The sequence below is a fragment of the Colobus angolensis genome, unplaced genomic scaffold (assembly GCF_000951035.1).
Source record: "Colobus angolensis palliatus isolate OR3802 unplaced genomic scaffold, Cang.pa_1.0 Scaffold147, whole genome shotgun sequence".
NCBI classification, from domain to species: domain Eukaryota; kingdom Metazoa; phylum Chordata; class Mammalia; order Primates; family Cercopithecidae; genus Colobus; species Colobus angolensis.
The window spans coordinates 3280607-3305359 of NW_012114566.1; the positions used below are offsets into that span (position 1 = coordinate 3280607).

At 33.5% G+C, this 24753-nt stretch overlaps 1 protein-coding gene across 1 annotated transcript in view; it reads right to left on the reverse strand.

Annotated features, from left to right (window-relative positions):
* The window catches only part of LRP1B (low density lipoprotein receptor-related protein 1B), a 1318888-nt gene that overhangs the window by 484654 nt on the left and 809481 nt on the right, over positions 1 to 24753 (reverse strand). The window contains exons 37-40 of the mRNA XM_011935709.1: positions 21575 to 21701; positions 21289 to 21440; positions 20868 to 20992; positions 19388 to 19759 (exon numbers count right to left, since the gene is read on the reverse strand). Coding sequence (XP_011791099.1) covers positions 19388 to 19759; positions 20868 to 20992; positions 21289 to 21440; positions 21575 to 21701 — 776 coding nt within the window. The remainder of the gene's footprint in view (positions 1 to 19387; positions 19760 to 20867; positions 20993 to 21288; positions 21441 to 21574; positions 21702 to 24753) is intronic.

Here is a 24753-nt window from a genome sequence, read left to right on the forward strand (position 1 = left end):
AGCATAGCATTGTCATTCTTTTCATCAATACTCATGAATTGATGCTATTTTCCCCCTAATTTTAGTAGAGCTTGAGAACATTGCATCATAATGAGTGATGCCCTTGGATTCAAATCTAAGTCTCACTATTCCCAAAGCCCATATTTTAACCTTAACAGGCTTACCACATATCTCTAGGTGTCAATGAACATTTCGTTTGTGAGGAGTGAGCTAATGTGACCTAGATCTCATCACAAAATGAGTGAGACAAACCTCTAAAAACCTAATTTTGTGATGCCATAGGCAAGAAAAAATTGAATATTATTTGTATATCTTTAAATATGATTTGCACTTTTTAACGGAAAATACTAACAGTCCCACAATCACGCAGATTACACTATTGATTTTGTGGGACTTAAATGGCAGTGCTGTGCGAAATGGTTTGCTTCATTAAATACATTTGTAAAGCTAGGCAATATGGGACATAAGTCACAGGAAAATAAACTCCATAAAAGTAGCTCTGTCAGCATTATTGAACAAAGTAGTTAACACATTCATGATGGGTACCAAAGTAAAGTTTAATTTTATTTATGGCAGATATTTTCCATGTGACTGTGTTTTGCTGGAATTATATATAAATTGCATTATTTCAAACTTTCCAAATGAAGAGTGCTGAAGAAACACCAAATCACATATTCCCATAACACTTAGCATATATTAAATGCACAGTAAATATTTGCAGAATAAATGAAATAAAGAAAGAGGAAAAGAAGGAATAAATGAGTATCATCTATTAATTTATTCACAGCTAAAGTCAAAAGAATAATAATTTATATTAAGAAAGAATACTTTCGTAGCAGTGAAATAAAACATTCCAATATTGTCAATAAAAAGAGAATAAATCTAATCCCTATGTATTTCTAAACCTGATGCAGAGTACTTCTGTTAAAGAGGTGAGTGCAAGGAATACTATTACTTATAAAATGATATAACTTTTAATATTTGTCTTAAATAAGACTAAGCTGATGCTGTTCTTGGTAGATACTAAATGAATATTTGGCAAATTGAATTAAATAAGTCACGAATAAAAATGATAATTTAACAAAAAAAGACTTTAGGGAGGTAATAATTTCAGATTGCAATGGTATTTTGTACAAAAATATTATACTACTTGGCAACTAATTGCGATTATTTCTCTTCTATCATAGATTTTAAAAATACTAAGTTTAAGCAAGCTCATCTTTTGTTGGGATGATTCAAATCAACACACTAAATTCATTTCTATCTTTACTACCAAATGAATTATTTTTTCATGGAACTCTATGCTACAGAAAAAATAGAGTACTTCTGTGCACTCACCAAGTAAGGTAAACATTCATATAGATTAGATTCATGTGCTATGCCTAAGAAATTTCATGCACAGGAGAAACAAGAAAGCCATGTGTGGATGTAACTATATGCCACATTCTGAAGTCTCTTCTATTTTAAGAAGATATTTGTCATCAGATGATTTTTATGTAAGATGCAGGTTTGTCTTAATATTATTTTCAGAAAATATTAACAACCTTAAAATATTAACAACTGTAAAACAGTTATCTGTTTCATCCTTAGGGTTATTTGTCAGAGTTTATTATAATGCAACAGAATGGGCATTTAGGATCATCTACTCTATAAGCTTCTTTCATCATCATGGCTGGAGGAGATTTCACTTTACTGTGTGTGCCTGCAAAATTCTATCTGTACTCACACCACACTGGTATCACACTAACTTGTGGTTATTTCTGCTGCTAAGATTTTCTCTCATACTTTGTACATTCCATGAGAACAAGCATCTCAACTTTCAGAAAGCATATGATTTCTTCCTTTGATGAATATGCATTGATTGCTTATTAAGTCCCAGGAACACTGTGACCAGGGTCAGAGTGCCCCAAAGGCATTTGGAACAACAGTCAACAGAGTGTCCTGGAGACTTGCCTTGGGCTGGGCTGGAGGTATACTGATGAGCAAGGCACAGTTTCTGTACTTATACAGCAGAGAAGCTAGTAGGGCAAAAGAAAAATAACAATATTATAATAAGGTTAGGTGCAAAGCATTTGTGGCAACTGGAAGACACACTTTTCTCTAGCTTGAGAGTATTGTGTGTGTGTGTGTACACACCTTGTAGGTGAAAGAAAGAGCTAAAGTGAACCTAAAGTATAGAATGTGAAAAAAGTGAAATATAGGCAAGGAAACAGTACACTCAATGTTTAACTTGAGGTAAGAGACAGAACGGCCCAACCAATACATTGTGATTGGCAGAGTAGATATGTAATAAGTATGATTTAGAATGTTTACTTCAGATATACATTTTAGGAAATATGAGCCTGATTCTCCCTTATATCTGAATCGGAGTAGTTCATACATGCAAATTACACAGAAAGAAAATCCCTCATTAGAGTACATGTAGAAAACTTAGTCCTTACTTTACATTTTCTGCAATTTAAATAAATAAACCTTTTGTCATTAATACCTATTCAGAATGGCAGACCATGCTGATGCAAAATTGCGAGTTTTGCCATTACTTTCTTTTTCTTTCTTTAAAAAAAAAAAAAAAAAAAAACAGAAACAAAAGCAAAAACAAAAAAAAAACTTTATTTTACAAAGAACACAACTCCTTTTGACAAACAAACACACACACATTCCAAGAAGGAGCCCATTAAGAACAGTAGCAGACTGGGGAGAGCAATGGAGGGCTTATTGAACACCGGTCTGTGTATCCCAGATGAGGGATCACAGGGAATGTTTTCTCAGATATGACTTTTCACCTCCAAGACAGGAAAAGAGATCTTGACCTGGAAGCCTGCCCACCTACAAGGCAGAAAGCTCCACACACAATCTTCGGCATCGTCAAACTATCCTGTTTCAAAGAGCATCTTGGAATAATGGGTTATCAGTTGAGGTGGGTGGTGCCAGCTGGGGTCATAGACCATGTCTCCTTGTGGGGCACAGCAGACCCAAGGTTTGAGATCTTGAGAAATGTTCCCCTGGATGTCGTCAGCACCACAGGGATTCTCTTGATCTGCTTTCAACTCCAAGTCCTATCAGTCTAAAATGTTGCTACTTTTCAAATTTTCTCCCTTGCATTCTGAATATATATTTTAATAATACCAATGGAGATAAATCAGAGAGTGGGAAAAATTTTATTCATGCTATGTTTGAGGTATTTAATCAATTACTGAATGTGGCTTCTATGTACAAATGCATAGCTCAAGCCATCTTGGTGAAACATTACTTAGAAAATTATGTTTATTTTTTATTAATTTTGAAATCAATATTCATCTTGTCATTGAACCCTGTTCTCCAACACTGGCAGAGAAAGATGGTTAATGTAGATGTCTTTTGAATAGTGACTAAATTAATCTCATTTCTCTGTATTATGTATCAGACTAACAGGTACAACCAACAGGCATTTTCACAGACACTTGCTGTTCCAGACCTAAGCACTCCTATCACCCTAAGCATGCAGGATACCATCAAATCACCTGTCTTGCCAATTCATCTCACAATGTCTAGCCCATCCAAATCTCAGTTTTGTGAATATAACAAAAATAGAGAAGTTTTTGACATTTTCAGATATTCATAGATTACAGATAAATTTTATTCTTAGCTATCCTTCTACACATACACATATACGTTTCTATTATTCTGAAAGTTGAAAGGGACGAGGCAAAAGAACTTATTAAAATTGTGCTTTATTACATGATACAGACATTCTTGTATTTCTAATGCATACTTATTTACCAACATCCCTTTTTATATTTTTAATTCTTAGTCTCTGATTGTCTCCATATTAGCATGCTAGCTAAGGTAAATTATAATCTGGACCCAAGATCCAAGGGGTTGGAGACAGAGAAGTGTTTGGATCTTTGGAAAATCAAATGCTTCTAACACTAGGAACACATTCTGTCATCTTGAATATATCCCTTTCTATTGTCTTTTCATCTGTACCCCCTACTTTTGCTACTCACGCACGAATATTCCATTGTTAAAGCATGTATCTCTTGTCATCTAGTTTTAAAAAATCTCCTATAGTGTCCATAGCATGTATCAGTCATGTGCAAACATTCAATAAACACTGTGAGATGAGTGGAGAACTCCAGAGTCCTAAGTCCTTCTCATTTCCCTAAGGAGAGGGCCCCTCTACTTGCTTCATTCACAATATTTGAAAGTTTGAACAGAAAGTACACCTGTTCTTCAAAATCTTGGTATGCTATGGTGGTCATTTTATATGCTAGCTAGATTCTATTAATTTATAGTGATGAATAGTTTTCAGAAAATGGATCAATAAAGATAAAGACTCAAAACTGTTTATGCCAATTTATTACTAAGTCCTAGGCCTTGTTCCAACCAGCATTTATTAACTTGTTGAGTCTTATCATGCTTTTAATATTACTATTAACATGATCCTTATTTCTAAAAGGGAAAACCGAGGCAAGGAGAACTTGAATAATTTGCCTAAAGACACAGCATGTAACTGGTGAACAGGAGAAGAGAGGCTGGGTTGAATCTAGATAAAGATCCTGAATCTAGAATCTTTGCTTTTAACCAATATTCTATAGTTAAAACTTTCTCATAGAGGTTCATATTTCCTTCCCTGATGAACAGTTCTGTCCAACCAAACAAACAATATAAGTCAAAGAATTGCTTTTACTCTGCAAATGGAGCTTTAAGACAAGTCCTCTAGCAACCTAATTATATAGCTGACACATAGCGAATTCATAATAAAATCAATTCTTAAAATTATCTACTAAGTGGCAACTTCTATTTTTTATTAGAAGGGGTGCAGAAAAGAGTATATCCAATGGACCCTGTCTAGAACAACTTAACATATCATTGGGGAGATCTTATAGACAAAAATGAAACAAAAGGCAAGCATGCAGTAGGTAGCAAATAAGGAAGTGATAAAGATATTCAGCACACATGTCAAGTTCTGAATGGTTTTAAAAGAAGGAAATCACTGTGGGCTGTGGTGCAAAAAAGACTGAGCTTCATGGTGTGAAGGGATTTGAACTAAATTTTATAGATGCTCCAAAATATAGACCACTGAGAAGGCCATAAAGTCCTTTCCATTCTAGATTAGGTACAGGAGTAAACATGTGGTTAAGAAAGAACACAGTATGTTTTTAAGATAAAAGGATGTCAGTAGGACTAGAGAACCGGGTGGATTTAACGTAGTAGAGAGATTTGTGGTGAGGTGGATCAACTAGTTTGATACTACATAAAATCTGGAGAGGAAGGAAACGCTTTACAATTTGAGATGCAGAAAATAGAAATCAGTGTTTTAGAAAGTAACTCAATTAAAGTGTTCATATGTAGAAACCTCTAGAAACTCAAGGCAGGGAAAGCAAATAGAAGGCTAGCAAACATTCAGTAATAAATGAATGAAAATCTGGCCTATAATGGTGAAGATTGATAAGAAAAGTACTTAGTGACTAAATGGCTCAGGGGATACAGGAGAAGGGAGAGTGAAAATAAAAATTTAAAATAATAATTATTGTAACAACAATAATAATGAGGTTGGATCCTGACTGGGAAGAAAAGTAATAATTTTATTAATGAAAATAGGAGGGTTTCCAACTTGAGGTGGAAAAATGACTTCAGTGTATAAATTGTGAGTTGATCTTAACATATACAAGAGGAATGTTTCGTAAATGGACACTGGTCCATTTGTGATGAGATAAATTAGGAAATTTGGACTTGGTGACCTAGTAAATAATGAAGGCCTCAGTATAAATCATTATAATGATTGAGCTCTCTAAGAAAAATATGCTCATCGGTAGGAAGTAAGTTTCTGTGGGAACAGCATATGTAGAGTCAGAAAAAGGAAATATAGAAGGTGACATTTTATAGTATAGGAAAGTGATAGGAACAGCATTCAATGCCTTATCTTTTGGTCCAGGGTTGGCATTTAAAAAATGAATGTGGTCATCATAGAAATAAATTAAGTATGATGTGAGAAATGCAGAATAATAATTACAGGTGCAGGTAAAGAAAAAGGGAGGCTAATTGATATGATAGCGAAGGCCAGATGTGATGTAAACAGATTTTGTTCAAAGAGAAGGAACACTAAGTTCAAGGACATTGTCTGGAGGAGTGACATAAAGTGATGAGATCCAGGTTTAATTTCAACTATAGTGGAAAGTAAAACAGAGAACAGTAGAGTCAAAAAGTGTTATTGAAAATTTGGGGAAGATTGAGAAGTGAACTAAGGCATCAATATAAATAACAAAGTCATCAAGAAAGATTTCTGAGAAGAGGAAAAGCAGAAGGAAGACCACTGGGTTTAAATTGCCCAAGGAAATGGAAAGGAATCATGAGATGTAATTACAGGAGGATAGTGAGTAACACAGCTTTCTCTACATCTCCTTGACATGCTTTTACATGTCAGTAAACTATGGGACTATACATTGTAAATTCTATTTTATAAAAATCTTTAAAAGTTAATAATGTTTAGACAACTAAAAGTATTCAATTGAATATGGCAGGAATGACAATCTAAGCCACTTACTATGCTACACTAGGTGTTGCAAATAAGGCTAACTGGGAAAAAAAATTGGCCTGTAATCTCATCTTTAATTACGTCACTGTTAAAGCTATGCAATTAAAACTCAACTAAGAAAAAAAATCTGTAAATGGATTTCTGTCCTGAGAAATTGATATCCACATACATTTTTCTTTTAGTACATGTTATTTTAATATATTCTTGCTTTCTCTCTCTCAGTATTTTTAACCAGATATACTGAAAAGCTCACAATAGTAGGTTGAATATGAAAATAAAACTTCTTTATTTCCAGTAAGCTTTGTTTATTCTTGCATATAAGTCTAAAAACCCAAGACTTTCATATACATATTAGTAGGTAAATAAAATTAAAATATTTTGCTTTTTCAAACAATAACAGACAACTTCATTCCTGCAAATTATGATCATCTTTCAAGGGGAACCCTGAATTCACTTGTGTCCTTGCTTATTTCCACAGGTGCTCTACAGTTTTCTCAGAAATTTTGAATTCATCACCCAGCCCATCAAAGACCTATTTATAATTCACAGTATATTGATTTTATCTGCTAATTTCTTGCCATAAATCTCTCAAAACGAAAGTTCTAATACATATACTTTCTTTTATTACTTCCTATGAAAAATGCTGCTTCTAATCCTACATCACAGATTCTTTTCCCTTAGTTGTCACTTACAACTTACCTCATTCAGGTCAAAACTACAAAAAAAAAAAAACCAACCAATTGTTCTTTTTACACAGAAACGTGGGGTTATTTAAAGTGGCTTCATAGCAACTATGACACACTTGTGAGAAAAAAAATTCAGCATTATTTGAGTTACATGGGTAAACACTTATGATCTTGAAGGTAGCAGAATCAACCCAATATCATTAAATCTATTGACCCCTTTATAGTTTTGTTATTTCTTTTCCCCACTAAATAATCCTTTCCCATCTCATTTTATCTCTTCAGCATCACATATAGATTGATTTACAGTTCATGGATAAACCAGGTATGATTAACACAATCTACTATTAGTTTTCAAGAAACATACTAGATAAAACAAAAAAAGAAAATGAGTTTTACAAAGCGAGGCCACAGTTTAATGTATTACTTGGGAGCTTCTGGAAATAGAATAATAACCTATCCACTGCATGGATTGCAGAAGCTACACATTCTTCCCCTCCAAATATGTTTGCAGTCCATTTTCAGCTCCTCCCAATCAGTGAGTCTGTTTCTCTATCCCTTGAATCTGAACTTGGCTATGTGACTTGCCAATGAGACATTAGTAATTGTTGTGCAATCAGAGATTTACAAAATATCTTCACATACTGAGCCAGCTCCCATGTGGAAGCCTGAGACCATCTCAAGGCATCCTACTGGATAATTACAGACTTGTGACCTAGATACTCAGCACATAATCTGCCAACTGCCAGGCATATGAGAGAGGCCATCTTGATCATCCAGCCACCATCTGACCCACCAGCTGGCTACAGAAATGTGAAGAGCTAACACAGATGAGAAGAACTACATAGCCAGCCCATAAATAGTAGAACAAATAAGCAGTTGTTTTATGTCACTGGATTCTGGAATGGTTTGTTTTGCAACCAAAGTTAATCAATATCAACTAATCTTTGAAGTCCTAGATTATGAAATAAATAAAACATATTTAATTAAATTTAAAATGACATTCAGTACAGTGTTAAAGCAAACTAAATATGGCCTGAGAAGAACTTCATACTTCTGTATTTGAGTCTCTGTGGACAAACTGCAACCAAACTTAATAGGTAAAGAAGACTGAAAACCTAATTTAGGAGTATGTACCTGTAATAATAGCTGAGCCCTGTCCAATCCCAGTGGCCATATTTCAAACATTCATACACTGCTGAGTGTTCAAACTGTGTTCAAATAAGGCAACACCAACCTATAACCAACCCAGCTATTCTGTACCTCACTTTCAATTTCTGCATGTCGTTTCCCTTTTTTAAATCTATAAATGTTCTTCCACCATGTGGCTGCACTGGAGTCTCTTTGAATCTGCTGTGATTCTGGTGACTGCCCAATTTGTGAATCGTTCATTGCTCAATTAAACTCCCTTAAAATTAATTTGGGTGACGTTTTTCTTTTTAACAACAGAAATAATTCTGGTCAAGAATTAGGAACCTCAGTATCCCCAGCCTCCCTCACCTATACAGAGCTTACTTGGCAGTGATCTAATATTGGGACGCTAATTCACATATGAATCACTATCCCCGAGTCCACCCAGCATCTCTATCTTGTGATGGGTGTGTCAGTTTTCCAGTCTCATTCTGTTCATCCTTCTATCCACTCCTAATCAGCCTCACTAACTCTAATAATTTCAGAGCCAACCACAGGTTTCTAGTAAAGTTCAAGTTTCATAACAAACATTGGCTATAACTCTCTTTCACATATATATAACTTAGGATTTTCTGATTCTGCAAACAGAAACCTTGTTAGATCTTCTAACATGATGTACTGGGGCAGTCTACCAAGCCTGAACACCTATGCAGAAAACTTTTCGGCTTTCTGTCTAGAAATGGTTATAATTCTCATTATAAAGCTATTCCATCCCAAAATATGCCTCATTGACATGGGATTATTCTGAGTTGAAAGCAATTGAGAAACAATAGACACAGGAAAAGCTCATCCATCTAAAGAATATCAGAGCATACATTTCCCTTCATGAAGGTGTCCCCCTCTCTCAGACCTGAAAGAAAAACCTTTATCACCAGAGAAGAAGAAAGCACCAAGAAGAATCCATACAAACAAAACCTTAAAAAATAACCATTATCTTCCATTAATTTACAGCATGTATTTATCTTCCCATAATTTACAGCCCATAGAATTCCCAACCCCTTTCCTTTGGCTAGTAAGATCTCCACAATTTCTCCTGCTTTGTTAAAAGGGCATATAACTCTTCCAGTTCTATCTAACGTTTTCTTCAGGTCTTTACTTTTTTTTGATGAATGGCTCCTCGCACATGCAAAGATTAACATCAAACAAAATTCATATGCTTTTTCTCTGATTAACCTTTCTTTTGTCAGTTTAATTCACAGATCTCAGCCACAGAAGCTAAGAGAATAGAGGAAATGATTTTTCTTCCCCTACATCTACAACAGTACATTTTTTGAGATAGACTCAGTAAATTTTGAATTCATGGAAGCCAGACTGAAACTAATTTATGCTTGCAACAAAATGAAGAGGAGATTTCACATTTTCTTTTCCTTTTCACTAATCATGACTGATTCCAGGTTCTACTCTCCATAATCAATGACCATGTAACCCTTTCTCTTCCTTTGGACCATAAAAATTAACCTATGCTTCCCATCCTGCTAACTCTCTATGGACAACTTCATCTTTTATTTTTACCCTTTTCCTATCTTAGCAAGTTCAGTACCTAATCAAACAATGCTCTATTAGACCTTTCCAATCTTTGTAATTACCTAAATAGGTAATCTTAAAATTGATTTAGCTAATAAATGTAGATGACTAAAAGTATCCTTTTCGGTTTTATGAAAACTGAAACTTGAAAAGCTAAAATTCTTACATTTTGAGAATGACTGTCCGTATTCTATAAGCAAATTAAAAATATATGCATTCTATAAGCTGAATTGTCAGCCTTTTTAAGTCAAAAAAAGAACAATTAACAAAATCAAATGTGTTTTGAAACACTCCTAAAAAATAAGCAAATTGCACTTTTAAAAGAAGCAAGAAAGATATTTCCAGCGAAATATAATAATAACTTAAAAGTGAAATACTGGCTGGGCACGGTGGCTCACGCCTGTAATCCTACCACTTTGGGAGGCCAAAGTGGGTGGATCACCTGAGGTCAGGAGTTCGAGACCAGCCTGACCAACATGAAGAAACCCTGTCTCTAATAAAAATACAAAATTAGCTGGGTGTGGAGGCTCATGCCTATAATCCTAGCTACTCGGGAGGCTGAGGCAGGAGAATTGCTTGAACCTGGGAAGCTGATGTTGTGGTGAGTTAACCTGAGATCATGCCATTGCAATCCAGCCTGGGCAACAAGACCAAAAACTCCAAAAAAAAAAAAAAAAAAAAAAAAAAAAAAGAAGTAAAGTATTGCTACCAGGAGTCTTGAAAAAGCAATCTAAAAATATTATAAAGCTATTATTTACAAGTTTGAATCCTAATCAAAAACATGGAAATTATATCTCATGGCAATTTGTTGACAGTATCAAGATGGAGATTAAACAAAGGTCAATGTCTATAAATTAGAGAAAAGAAGGGCAGATAGGAGGCAACTATCATGTATTTCAACATGGTTGCTAATGCAATTAATTCCAAACATGCATATATATGAGATTTGACCAATTAATTTACTAATGGTATCTATGTTAATAATTAAAAGTGATTATCTTGAAAGTCATTTATTTATATTTACTTTATTAAATGTTCTAGATGTATAGTAGAGAGAATAATATGACTTGACAAACCTTACCATTTTGCTATAAATGCTTCATATTTTTAAGAACAAACACGTTATAGCTATTGTTGAAAATACAGAGTTCTCTCAATACCATGCTCTTTCTTTTCTCTTTTATCTCTCCAGGGAAAGCAAGATGTTGATGGTGTATGATTTTTAATGTGCTTAATTTGTAGATTTTGAACTAATTTTAGGCTTACCGAAATCAAAAATTAGTACAGGGAGTTGCCCTCTATTTCTAATGAAAACATCTCACATAATGATTATATAATTATCAAAATAAATAATTAAAATTTGAAAATACTACTATGTTATGTCAAAAACAATATGTTGTATTGTTTACATATTTTTCAACATCACATCAACCATAATATCATTTGAGAACATTTTTATTGTGTTGTATTATTTGTTTTAATCAAATTGTGTTTAAGATAACTATGTAAATAGATGTAGCACTAGTTCTTTTTTTTTTTTTTTAAAGTACTGCACAATGAACCATTATTCTCTCTAAAAGTGTGAATTGCTGGGTGAAAGTTTATGTACCATTTCACAATTTCAAAATATTGCAAATAGCTCTTCAGAGTGGTTGTACAAAATTGTCATTTTCATCAATTGTGGGTGAAAGTATGGTTTCTCCTCATTACAAAACTTTTTAAAACTTTTCTCAAATTATGGGTGGATAATCTCATTGTTTCATTATAAATTTTCTTGATAATTGGAGAGATTGATTATACTTTATTATATTTTCTTTTCTGTCCCCTAGCATAACTTGTCCATATTTTCCTTCATCTCTGTAATGGTACATTATATAAACTTCAGTTGTAATCCTTTGTTGCTTTTAAGGATTACAACAATACACCACTAGTGTTTTGTTTTGTCTTTTAAATTTCTTCACAGCTTCTGCTGCAAAGAGTTTTTAACTTCAGTGAGATAAAATATACCAAACTTATACTTCCTGATTTGTTTCTGTGTAATTTGTGAAATCTGTTCTTATCCTGAGTTTATAAAGATATTCTATATTCTTTGATATTAAAAAAGCTCATCATATTTACACCATTAAAATGCTTGAAATTTATTTTTGAATATAGTTTGACTTGGAGATAACATTTTGTTTCATTCTTTGAATATAAACTGTTCTAGCATAATTCATTACATTCCAATCATTATTTTTTATTTGTAATGCCAACTAGGCAATGTATAACCAATTTACATACAAGATATATATATATGGATGGATCTGCCTCTGAGCCCTCTGTTCTTTTTCATTTAATTGTTTTTTTATTGGTAATATTATATTGTGTTACTTTAGCTTTTTAATAATAAAGACATTTTTCAAGGAGAGACTACAAATACATATTAGTTCAAAACTGCCTTTGCCATTCTTGACATTTTGCTCTTGTATATGAATTCTACTATCAACATGTGCAGTTTCATTAAAAAAAAAATCATTTTGGCTGTTTTTTGTTTGGTTTTAGAAACAGGGTCACACTCTGTCACCCAGGCTAGAATGCAGTGGTGCAATCATAGCTCACTACAGCCTCAAAACCCCAGACTCAAGAGATCCTCCCACCTCAGCCTTCCAAGTAGCTGGGACTACAGGTGTGTGTCACCACATTGAGACATTTTGGCATTTTGAATTACATTAAATTTACAGATAATTTGGGATAATTTTCCATAGCTATGGAAATTGATTTTTTGCATCATGAAAGTAACATTTTCCTCCTTTAAGATGATCTTTTATGTCCTTCACAAACATTTTATAATTTTCTATGTTAATGTTTTGTGCATACTTTGTTGTTATTACTAGCTTAAGAGTAGCTTTTTAAAGATCACATTACTTTTCTTTGGCGGGGGACGAGGTGGGGGAGCGCAGTAGTAGGGTCATGCTCTGTCACCCAGGCTGGAGTATGGCGGTGCAATCTTGGCTCGCTGCAACCTCTGCTTCCCAGGTTCAACCGATTCTCATATCTCAACCTCCTGAGTAGCTGGAATTACAGGCATGTGCCAACATGCCTGGCTAACTTTTGTATTTTTAGTAAAGACAGGGTTTTGCCATGTTGGCCACGCTAGTCTCGAACTCCTGGCCTCAAGTGATCTGCCCACCTCGGCTCCCCAGAGTGCTGGGATTATAGACATGAACCACCGCTCCAGGTCTAATCACATTTCTCAATTAGTCATTGAATGTAGGTACACCATTTGAATTTATATTAAGCAATGTTCGCTTTTTAAAAACATCTCTATGCTATGTTTGGTTAAAACACAACATCAGAATGCATCCTACAAAATAAGCATATTGTTTGGTAAAACGGAAACATATATACTTAGTTACAATTTGTAACAAGTTAACAAATGTGAAATTTGTTAACTTGGATTACAGGCATCTGAGGACACTCGCCTAAGTTTGAAGCTGCTAAGTTTCTTAAGCCATTACTTTACATTTTGTTTTTTTATTAGTGGGAACATATAGATATACTGTTATTGACTTTGTATTTCTAAAAGAAATGTTATTTCCCTCCATCTTTAGTAATTCAGTTAGTTGTAGAATTATATATTTTCTTAGTAGTCTGAAGATTTTACTCTTGTTGCTGATGAGAAGTCTGTTTAAATACCATTGTCTTCCCTCTGCAGATAGTGTCTACTACTTCTGGTAGCATCTTAATGTTTTCCTTTTTTCATGCTGTTCTGCAGTTTTTCTTCAATTACTGGCTTAATTTGATTATTCTCAATGTTTACAGCAAATTTTCCACGTTGAGACATTTCTTTCTTCATTTCTAGTGAACTCTGTGTCATTATCACTTTGAGTATTACTTTTCTACCGTCTTTCTCTTCATTGCCATTTGTCAACATACCTAAAAGACTATTACATCTGTTAGTTTATCCTCTAAGCCTCATAAGCGTTGTCATGCTTTTTGTTTCTTACTGTTTCTAACATTAATTAATTTCTTAATTTTTTATTAATGAATTAATTTCTTATTAATGCTTATTAATGAAAATAGCATCTTATTTATGCATTCTCCCTTTCACTAGTCCAATATAATTTTTATTTTATCAATTGAGATTTCTTTTTAATTTTAATTATAGTGATCTTTTTTATTTCCAAGATATTTAATTGTTTTAATTTTAACAAATTGTTTTCTGACATATGTATATTTGGCCTCCTGGATGTCCCTATTTCTTGTTCTTTTCATACTTTTTTTTTTCTTTGCCTCTTTGATGAATAAGTAAATATTCTTCAGATTCTTCTATCATTTTCATTTCCATTCATCTTCTGCTTGGTGGGATTTTTTAAGCTGTCTTTCTTAAGAATCCATGGGTTGTGGAAATTGAATTTGAGTATTCTAAAGGGGTTATTTTTTTAACCTGTCTTTTAGTATTCACTTCTCTCTGCTGGGTGGTTTTAGAATGGGCATCATTCAACCTCTGCGCCTTAAAGTGCAGCCTTCTTTTTCATAATTCATTTGAGTTTTTGCTCCACAGAGCATATGAGAGCTTGCGGAGTCCATAACTTGCAATGGACTCGCATCAGAGCTGGACATAAGGCTGTGTCTGTGGCCTCTAAGCCTCCAGGGTTAGTCACTTCCAACAAGTCACTGGCCTAACAGTAGATGACACAGCTTTATTTCAGCCTTGCTTCCCTGTGGGGCAGCATTCCCCACTCCTTAGTTTAAGTAATTTTTTTTAGATCCTGTCTCTCTGTAGCATCTATGTAGCCTGGAATCTCAGAATTCTGTTTCAGTCATTGTCTCTGCTTTGTATTTCTGGTCTGTTTATCACTTAAAGAAAAGTCCATCTTGCTTTTTGGGATTAGCTATCTCTATCTAATTTTCATTTTAAATATATTTTATAAATCATTACTGTGGTTTTAAAGTCAGAAATGGCCTGAAAGTGTAGACTTTTAACAGTGTCTTGGCCAGGGATCTTGATTCTTCATAGGGAAAGTGAACTATTGCATTTTCCTCTTTTTATACTGTGAACTTCCAAAGGCTAGAAGGAAGACATTTTCATCCTTATTCACTCATACCTAACAATCTATGGCACACTGTAAGCACTTAATATTGAATTGTATTTAATGTATTTAATGAATTGTATTTAATGTATTTAATGAAATATTGGATTGTATTTAATGGCTCTTGTCATCTTTTAAACCTGAGGCCAAAATGTTCATTCTATGTGAATTGGGAAGTTAAAGAAGAAAGCCTTTATCCCATCCATTTCTTGTATTCAGCTATATGAAGGATCAAAGTCGGAATCTGATTGTGAAATTTAGAACTCTCTGATATTTTTAATACTTAAAAATATGAATCTAGTTAAATACTTAAAACATGAAACTTAAAAACATGAATATAGTTTTGGGTAACAAGTTAGAGATGTAACAAAAGGATATATAGTTCTTCAAATTTAATAAAGTGGAATACCTAGATGGAAACACATTTTACAGCTTACTTATATTTATTTATATGTGCCAATAACTGGGTGTTTTGAGGGTTTTAGTTCTGATTTGTTTTGTCTGTTTTCTTTTTTGGTCTGTCAAGTTAAACTATACACTCACCTAAAAAGCTTTCAGAGAGGATTGCAATGGTTAAGCAAATGGAAACTCCTTAGTAGGAGGTGGGGTATGGTAGGGAGGATATTCAGAAAGATTGATATAAACTATTAATGCCGAGTAATTTTAAGTTTTAGTCAGACCTTAATGCACTACTTTATATCTATAATTATTGCAATTATTTCTGATTGTCTAACTACCCTAATTCATAGGCTAAAAATAATTTAAGACAAAGATCATCATCCTCAGTCAGGGGTTGCCAATCCCTGGACCACAGACCAGTTCTAGTCCGTGGCCTGTGAGGAAACAGGAGGCATAGCAGGAGGTGAACAGCAGGTGACTCAGCATTATCACCTGAACTCCACCTCCTGTCAGAGCAGCAATGGCATTAGGGTTTCATAGGAGCGCAAACCCTACTATGAGGGATCTAGATTGTGTGCTCCTTTTGAGAATCTAATGCCTGATGATCTGGGGTGGAACAGTTTCATCCCAAAACCATCCCCTGCCTTCATCCATGAAAAATTATCTTCCTTCAGACCAGTCCTTGTTGTTCAAAAGGTTGAGGATCGCTGTCCTAAATGATCCACAAATGTGTCACAAATACAGTAATATAATTTTGTATTAAAATCATGCTTATTTATACATTTTTAAAATACTCTTTCTCATAAAATTTTCTTAGAAAATGTATGGGGTGATTTTCCATTTTGGAGGTAAGGAAATAAACACTTAGAAGCACAGAGGAAACAAACAGCAAACCGATTTGAACCCTGGGCTTGATCAACGTTTCAAACTCCCGGCTGTCCTGTTTCACTTCCTTCCATATGTTTCAACACTTCCCTACAGTTGGTAAAGTGTCATGGATTCTACTGGTTTTGATTTTGGATGAGAGGATTAGAATGATTTGGTTGTGTATATATTTTAATTAAAATGTTTTCAGTTTAATTTACTGAAACTGGATCTAAAATATGACAAAACCTCCTAGGGCATCTTTGCCTTCAGACATGGCCCTCACAACCCTTACACTTCATCAAACCTAAACATAACACAGAGTGATCTCGTGAAACATAAATACTACTTTTAATACTCTATTACATGAATATATATAATATATATATATATGCATTACAACATTCTCTTTTTTTTCATCATCTTATCTTGGATATTTGTACACCAATGTTCACTAGAGCATTATTCATAACAGCCAAAGTGTAGAAACAATTCAAGTGTCCTTAAACAAATGACTGGATAAAAAATATGTGGTATATACATACAGCGAAACATTATTCAGCCATAAAAAGAATGAAGTTTCAATACATGCTATAGCATGGATGCACCTTGAAAACACTACACTAAGTGAAATAAGCCAGGCACAAAGGACAAATATATGATGATTCCACTTATATGAAATATCTACAATTAGCGAATTCATAGAGACAGAAAATATCCATTGCCAAGGCCCAGGGAAAGGGCAAAATGGGGAGATATTGACTTACACAAAGTTTCTTCTTGAAGTGATGGAAGAGTTTCAGAAATATAGTGTTGATGGCTGCAAAATACTGGCAATGTAATAAAAGCCACTGAATTGTACACTTAAAAACAGGTAGAATCTCAAATGTTGTTTTATATGTGTGGATATGCATGTATATTTATCCCAATTTTAAAAATTATAATGTAATATACCAAAAAAGATTGAGTGTGCCTTTGTTGGTGCATTGTATGATGTGTAAACTATACCTAAATACAACTGTTTCTTTTTAAAGCTGCTTATTTTGGCAGACCAAGACATTCAACATGTCATTCCCTACTTCATCTCACACCAATTAATGCCATATTACCTGCATTTCAATTGCACCAAATGACTCCTTGTCTACTTCATGCTTTTCATGTCTTTGTACTAAATATTTTCTAAATGCTTAGTCCAAAAGAGTAATTGTCAGTCTTTTTGGTCTAAGGATCTTTACACTCTTAATCATGATTGAAGGCTCCAGAGTCTGTGTATGTAGGTCAACTCTATATCTATTTATCATATTAGAAATTTAAACTTAAAATAAATTGTTTTAAATATTTATCAATTTTTTTAAAGTTAGAATAATGCATCAATTGTGTTCATCTAAATAGCCCCTTCTAAGAAAAGTAACTATTTCTTAAGAAAAAATAACAAAAGATCATTGTTTTACAATGCTACAAATACATTTGTCTTACTAAAATACAGCTGTATTCTTCTATCTGCCTCTTTATCCTCTCATTGTGTTGTTTTGGTTGAAGTATATGAAGAGAATCCAGCCTCACACAGTTGTGTAATTGGAAAAGAGAAGAGTATTTTAATAATAGCCTTTACAGATAACTGAGTATTCTTTCATACTACACCTACACGTGACACGTGGTAGTTACCTAAAGGTTAGTTGCAGTGTGGAATCTGAAAATATAGTGATGAACTTTTCATCCTCTATTACATTAAAATTCATTGGTCTATCTTGCACTTTGAATAAATCATTTACTCATGCATGATTTTATCATGTCATTTGAAAATATTGGTTCTCTAACTTATGCATATCTTCTAAATGTTGACACATTTCATTATGCAATACCCCAAAATCACATGCATTAATATTACCACCATCTCAACAGAAAAGCCTGTTAAGTATTGGGAAGCTGTCAAGGTTACTGTGGTGGATACAAGATTTCTAATGTTTTACTTCAGAGCTTGGTTTTTACCATTTGCAACACATACAGTAGGTCATTTACCTTGAAGTGACACACTCACTGTATTCATTTTTTTAGAAAATGTTCACCACACATTCAGGCTTGGATAGCTGTAGTTTAGTTATTCAAATCTAAATTGTTATTTAAAAAATGATTAAATAAACTAGTTTACCTTTAGTATAGAACTAGGTACAGGCTTTTAAAAGCATAAGATGAAGACTCATGCAATAAAATAAAAACTTTGCAATATATAGTAAGCAAAAAAGCAGTTAGCTGAGTAACATATTTAGTATCATTCCACTTTTATAATTAAAAATTTCACACACATAACAAAATTCTGGGGCATGTCACATGTCAGTTAGGGGTAAGTACACAGGATTAATGGTTGCAGAGATGAGGCAGGGATTTCATATTTAAATCCATATTATTTGAACACTCCACAACAAATTTATATATTACTTTGCAATTTAGAAAGCAAAGAAAAAAATGATTTCCATATAGTGAAATTGGAAGAGTGTGAAATATATGGAAATCACACAAAGACATCAAGAAGAAAGTTGTGTGAGGAATAAGAAGATGGTTTTCATTAAACTTGAATGACAAGAAAAAGGTTTCCCTAAATTATGAGGATAATCCACACTGAACATTATGCTTGAATAATTTTGTCCCATAAAAACATTAAAAATATTAGATCATTTCTATAACATTTTCGCATAAAGTCTGCTATATACATACACACACACAAAATAATCTCTGATATTTGCTTGAGAAACCATGATTAACTGAATATTACTGAACAGATTTTCTTAAAGATACAATTTGCCCACTGGAAAAAAAAATGGATTAGAACAGTTTTATACTGAAAAACTATTTTTCATGAATTTTAGTGCAGTTATTTATAAGAAACATTATGATAAAATATATTAAACCTTCCATGATTAGAAGCTAATAATCATAATTTGCTGTACATGCTAGCAGTTAATTGCTTCTTTGACATTTGGCGGTAGGGTTGGGGGGGTTGAATGATATAGTCACATTAATTTCTCAATATAAACTCCAGGAAAACGTAATTGCTACATGCAATTACCACTATTACGTCTCTAGTGACCTAAATGATATCACTTCCACATAACTATTTAAAATTAAATTATTGTACTTACTTTCAACAATTACTTGTCTGTCTTCCCAGTTGTCTTTAATAAGCTGTATATTTCCAAAGTGTGCATCACTGTAAAAGATTCGGTTGGTACCTTTTCTTCTTTGATTATAGTCAAAAGCCAAGGCTATGACATTCTTGAAATAATGTGGATTCTCATATGGCCTTATTGGGGAATTTAAATTGGTTTCATCAGAAAGATGTATACTTTTTAATATTGTTCTTCCTGAATATAGCAAATAGCCTTCATGCCTCAGGCAAGTAACTCCATCTTCTGCCAAATATCCATGGGCACAAGCACAAGTTCTCTGGGAATTTCCTCGATAAAGACAGAGTTGCTTACAGCCACCATTGTCCCTAGCACAAACATTGGTCCCTAAGGAAGAAAAACGATACACACATGCACATGTTTATGTTTTTCTTTTGTTTTTCAAACAAAATTCTCCATAAAGAAATATTAAAACTTTGATGTTGAGTATTCTGTCTTTTTATTCTTAATTGTAAGTTGATTAATAAAAAATTTAAAAAGTACGGTTTTCTTTAAAAAAATCACAGTAGTTTAAATCTTGGGTTTCTTATTTGGAAAATCATATTCTGTTTCATTCACCATCCAAGTTAAGCATTACATTTTTCCCTTAATGAGCCAGTTAAGTATATAAATCTTTTTTGAGACTTGATCCTTGTAGTGTTTCATATATTGTTCATTCAAAACATGAATTAATCTCACCAGAAATAATGCACTGCTTTAAACTCTGTCTATGAGACATGGAAAGTGTCAAATAAATCTATAGCTACAATGCGCCTAACCTCCTAAATATGTTGAGCATAAGTTCTTACTCCAATTTTAAGTGAAGATATAATATGCACTTAAAACTTATTCACCAGTCTGATTCTTCTCTGTGAATTCATTATTATCTCCAACATTATTATAACCTCCTTTGATATAAACAAGTTAGTTACAATTTATTTTAATGGAGGTAAACACATTTTAAATACCCAAATCATTGTCCTATGAATTTAAAATACATATTTTAAGGAAGTAATGACTTTGGAAATATTTTACACTAACAGCATGACCTTTGGGGATCATAACCACTTATATATAATATGATTCATATTATGTATAAAAATTTCAACTGCCTTTTACTCTCTAATATCCTACTTATGCTTTTACTTTTTATCCAATCAATACATGTATCAAGTTTTTCTATATTCCTTAGCCAAAACCTATAATCAAGACATGCCAGGTATGTAACATGTCCATGTACCTGTGCTGTCCTGGGCAAATATGCTTTTGTATGAAATATGACATATTTATTGTATTAGGTTACTATATGATATTTGTAGGAAATTAGATGTAAAGATAAAGTTTTGAGGTTTTAGACTCATAAAAGAATTTCTAAGTTTGACAAATGTTTTTTTTTAAAAATTGGAGAGAAATCACATAAAATATATGTATTATGTATTCTTTCAAGAGTGCTGACCTTTCTCTCTTACTCGGTTAAATATTTTAACCTCCTTCAGGTTGACTCCAAGGCCAGTTCTCATGGTTATCGTTTCTGTGGCATCATTCTTGTGGCCCCTTCTGACGGACCCGTTTGCATGTGCTCTGCCAAAAAGTTGAACATACATGATCAACAATCTTCAACTAATTAATGTCAAGCCAGTTACTCAAGCTGAAGATAACAGATGGGCCAACAGAAGGAAAAGAAACCAACTTTAGTCTGTGACATTGAAATGTTTGAGCTTGGAATAGCAAGAGTGCCTGCCTTTTCTGTGGAAATTACATGGCTTTGTGAGATCCTTTGTGTGACCTTGCTAAGAAATGGCAAATCTTACAAGGGTAAAGCAACTGGCACTGAAATAACATTTTGAGACTCAAATACTTATGAAAAAATAAATTACCTGTCAGACCAGTAGATGTAAGCCCCAAAGACTGCAACTGAAAACATATCCACATTGCTTCCTGACAGCACCACCTCGCGATGCCCTCCAGTCTCAAGGTCGATTCTCTCTATCTTGTCTGTGCGAGCATCACACCAGTACAATTTATTTTCCTAGATATCGATTGAGAAGTAATGTTACAGACTATTTTTGATTGTTTTATTAAGAAAATAAAGGAACACTGAAAGTGGGTTAATGAAAGCTGTCAGCTAATGCACTTTAAATACTGAAAAGAAATCCAACAGACCTCATAGTCAATGGAGATGCCATTTGGCCATGCTATTCCCATGCTTACAAGGACAACCTTCTCTGAGCCATCCAAACGAGCCTTTCCAATACAGGGCATTTGTCCCCACTCAGTCCAGAACAAGAGGCTGAAATTAAATTGTAAATTTGTAGTATTTACGTACATTTATTTGTAGTACGCAGAGCTATACAAAAAGACATTACTAATAACAGCAGTAACATTCACACTAGAACAAAATAATACATTTCAGAAGTTAATATACAGTGTGCTTGTTTCCAATAAAATAATTTTATCATAGAAAGAGAGTTAACCAGTCATAGAAATCATAGGATGCACTCAACATCTTACCAAAATACCTTTTGTGCCTGCTCTTTCCTGTCTCAAATGATCTTCTCCAACCTGTCTGCCTAATTACTTCCTACTTTTCATGTCTCAACTATTTCTTTCCAGAAGTCTTCTGTGTCCTCCCTGTACCATGTGCTCTGCTTCACAACACAGATTAGAATGGCAAATTTCCACTTGTATTTCCTTATATTATCATTTATTGTAAATATTTTTTGCCCCCACTAGACTGTAAACTCAACAAGGCCAGTGATCACTCCTCTATTTTTATTCACTGTTACTCCTTCAGCACCAGGTAGTTAGAAATTTTGTGGTAAATACATATTTAATTCATAAATATAGACATGAATGCATCATAGCTTTCTATTTTGTCCACTTAGACTGCTAAATGTAACTATTCTAGTTTGAATTTTATGTTATCTTGTGAAGTCATCTTAAAATACAGTTTTATGCAAAAGCAGAAATTCTTATTTTAGTAATCTTCTAAAACAAAATGTAATGGAGGAGGATGTGGAAGAAAATATCATGAAGAAAGAACACAGAGCATGCCAAAATAAAACAACATGTCATAAAATAAAATGTAGAAAAGTAGAATGTATATAATCCATGTATTTCACTCATTCATTCAAAAAATTCAATATTCATAGGACTCTACAGAAATCCATGCTTTTAGATAAATGTAATTCCTTCTTAATTCTTAATTTGAAGTTACATCTACTGAAGTTTTTATCCAACTATCAGACATCAGCAGTGAATAAAGTTTTAAAAATACGGCAAGCATTGATTCAAAAGCTGGGTGTATATTTCCTAATTATAAAAAATTATTATTAATAGGTATATTGCACCTATTTTTTAATAGGTGCAATTTTTATTTTTTTCTTTAATTTTTAATAGGTATATTGCACCTAGACAGTGAATATAGTACCTAATGGGTAGTTTCCCGCCGCCCCAAGTAGTCCACAGTGTCCCTGGTACCCATGTTTATATTCATGTGTGCTCAATGCTTAGCTCCCACTTATAAGTGAGAACACACAGTGCTTGCTTTTCTGTTCCTGTATCAATTCATTTAGGTTTATGGCCTCCAGCTCCAGCCATGTTGCTGCAAAAGGGCTGTTTTCATTCTTTTTATTGCTTCATAGTATTCCATGGTATATATGTACATTTTCTTTTACCAATCTACCTTTGATGGGCACCTAGGTTGATTCCACATTTTTGCAATTGCGAAAAGCAGGGGGATGGACATATGAGTGCATGCGTCTTTTTGGTATAATGATGCATTTTCCTTTGGGTATATACCCAGTAATGATATTATTTGAATGATAGCTCAGTTTTAAGTTCCTTGTAAAATCTCCAAACTGCTTTCCACAGTGTCTGAACTAATTCACATCCTCACCAACAGTGTACAAGCATTCCCTTTTTCCTGCAGCCTCATCAGCATATTTGAATAATATACGTGAATAGTCACATAAGAATCAGTGAGACTGCAAATAGAAAAATTAAAGACTTATATTTTGTTTATACGCACTGGAGTTATTTAAGTACAAATTGATACTTAACTAAATAAAAATATATGTATTATTTATCTACATTGTTTAATTTGTTTTAATAGCTGATATTTTTCTTGAAAATGCTGTGTAAAATAAACATGCTAGAGTTTTACAGACAAACAAAAATGAGGTATGGCTACAATCTCAATTATATTAATCCTGAAGAAAATTTCAATCATATTTACAAGCTTTATACATTAGAAAGGAAAAACTTTGTAGCATAAAATCCAACTAATATTTTATTGGTAAGATATTATTGAAGAAGGCATTTAAAAATCTACACTTTCATTAACGTCAAGATTTTTGAGACTTTAAGGTATGTTCTCATTGGATGAAAAATATTATTCCATATAAAATAACTAACTGGCAGATGAAATGTATTGCTGCACTTAACTTTTTAAGGAAAAATATGCATTAAAATGGCAGGTAATGTTATACTGTGAAGGAGACACTGTGAGACCAGGACAGACATATGCTAACTCATCTAATCTGATTCTTATCATCTATTTTTAACATACTCCAAATTTCACATAAATAAAGAAATGTGTATATTAAACATTTTACTTAATATTAATCTACTTGCAAATGCACTAATAAAAATATTATTTTGAGTGAATAGACCAAATAAACTATAAGTTGGTGCACAAATAAATGTGTTTATTGCTAGTAAAAGTAATGGCAAAAAGCAAAATTACTTCTGTATCAACCAATCTGCTTAGCCCTAATTCTCACAGCTGTAGTAATTATGATTAGGAAGTAAATGATCCACAGTCCACATGGCCAATAAGAGGGCAAGCCAAGAACCACACTCAGGCTTTACTAATCCAGGCCTAAATTGTTTTCCCTAGAATATGTTGTCTCACTAAATAGAAAGATAACACAGAAATATATAATGATATTATATCAAATGGTATTTTTCTTTAGCTATAAGATGTGTAACAAGAAATCTCCATATTTAAAACCACAAAACAGGCCTGACACAGTGGCTTATGCCTGTAATACTAACACTTTGGGAGGCCGAGGCAGGCGAATCACTTGAGGTCAGGAATTTGAGACTAGCCTGGCCAACATGGTGAAACCCCTTCTCTACTAAAAATACAAAAGTTAGCCTAGCATGGTAGCATGTGCCTGTAGTCCCAGCTACCTGGGAGGCTGAGGCAGGAGAATCACTGGAACGAAGGAGGCAGAGTCTGCAGTGAGCCAAGATCACACCATTGCACTCCAGCATGGGTAACAGAGTGAGACTCGAAGGAAGGAAGAAAGGAAGGAAGGAAGGGAGGGAGGGAGGGA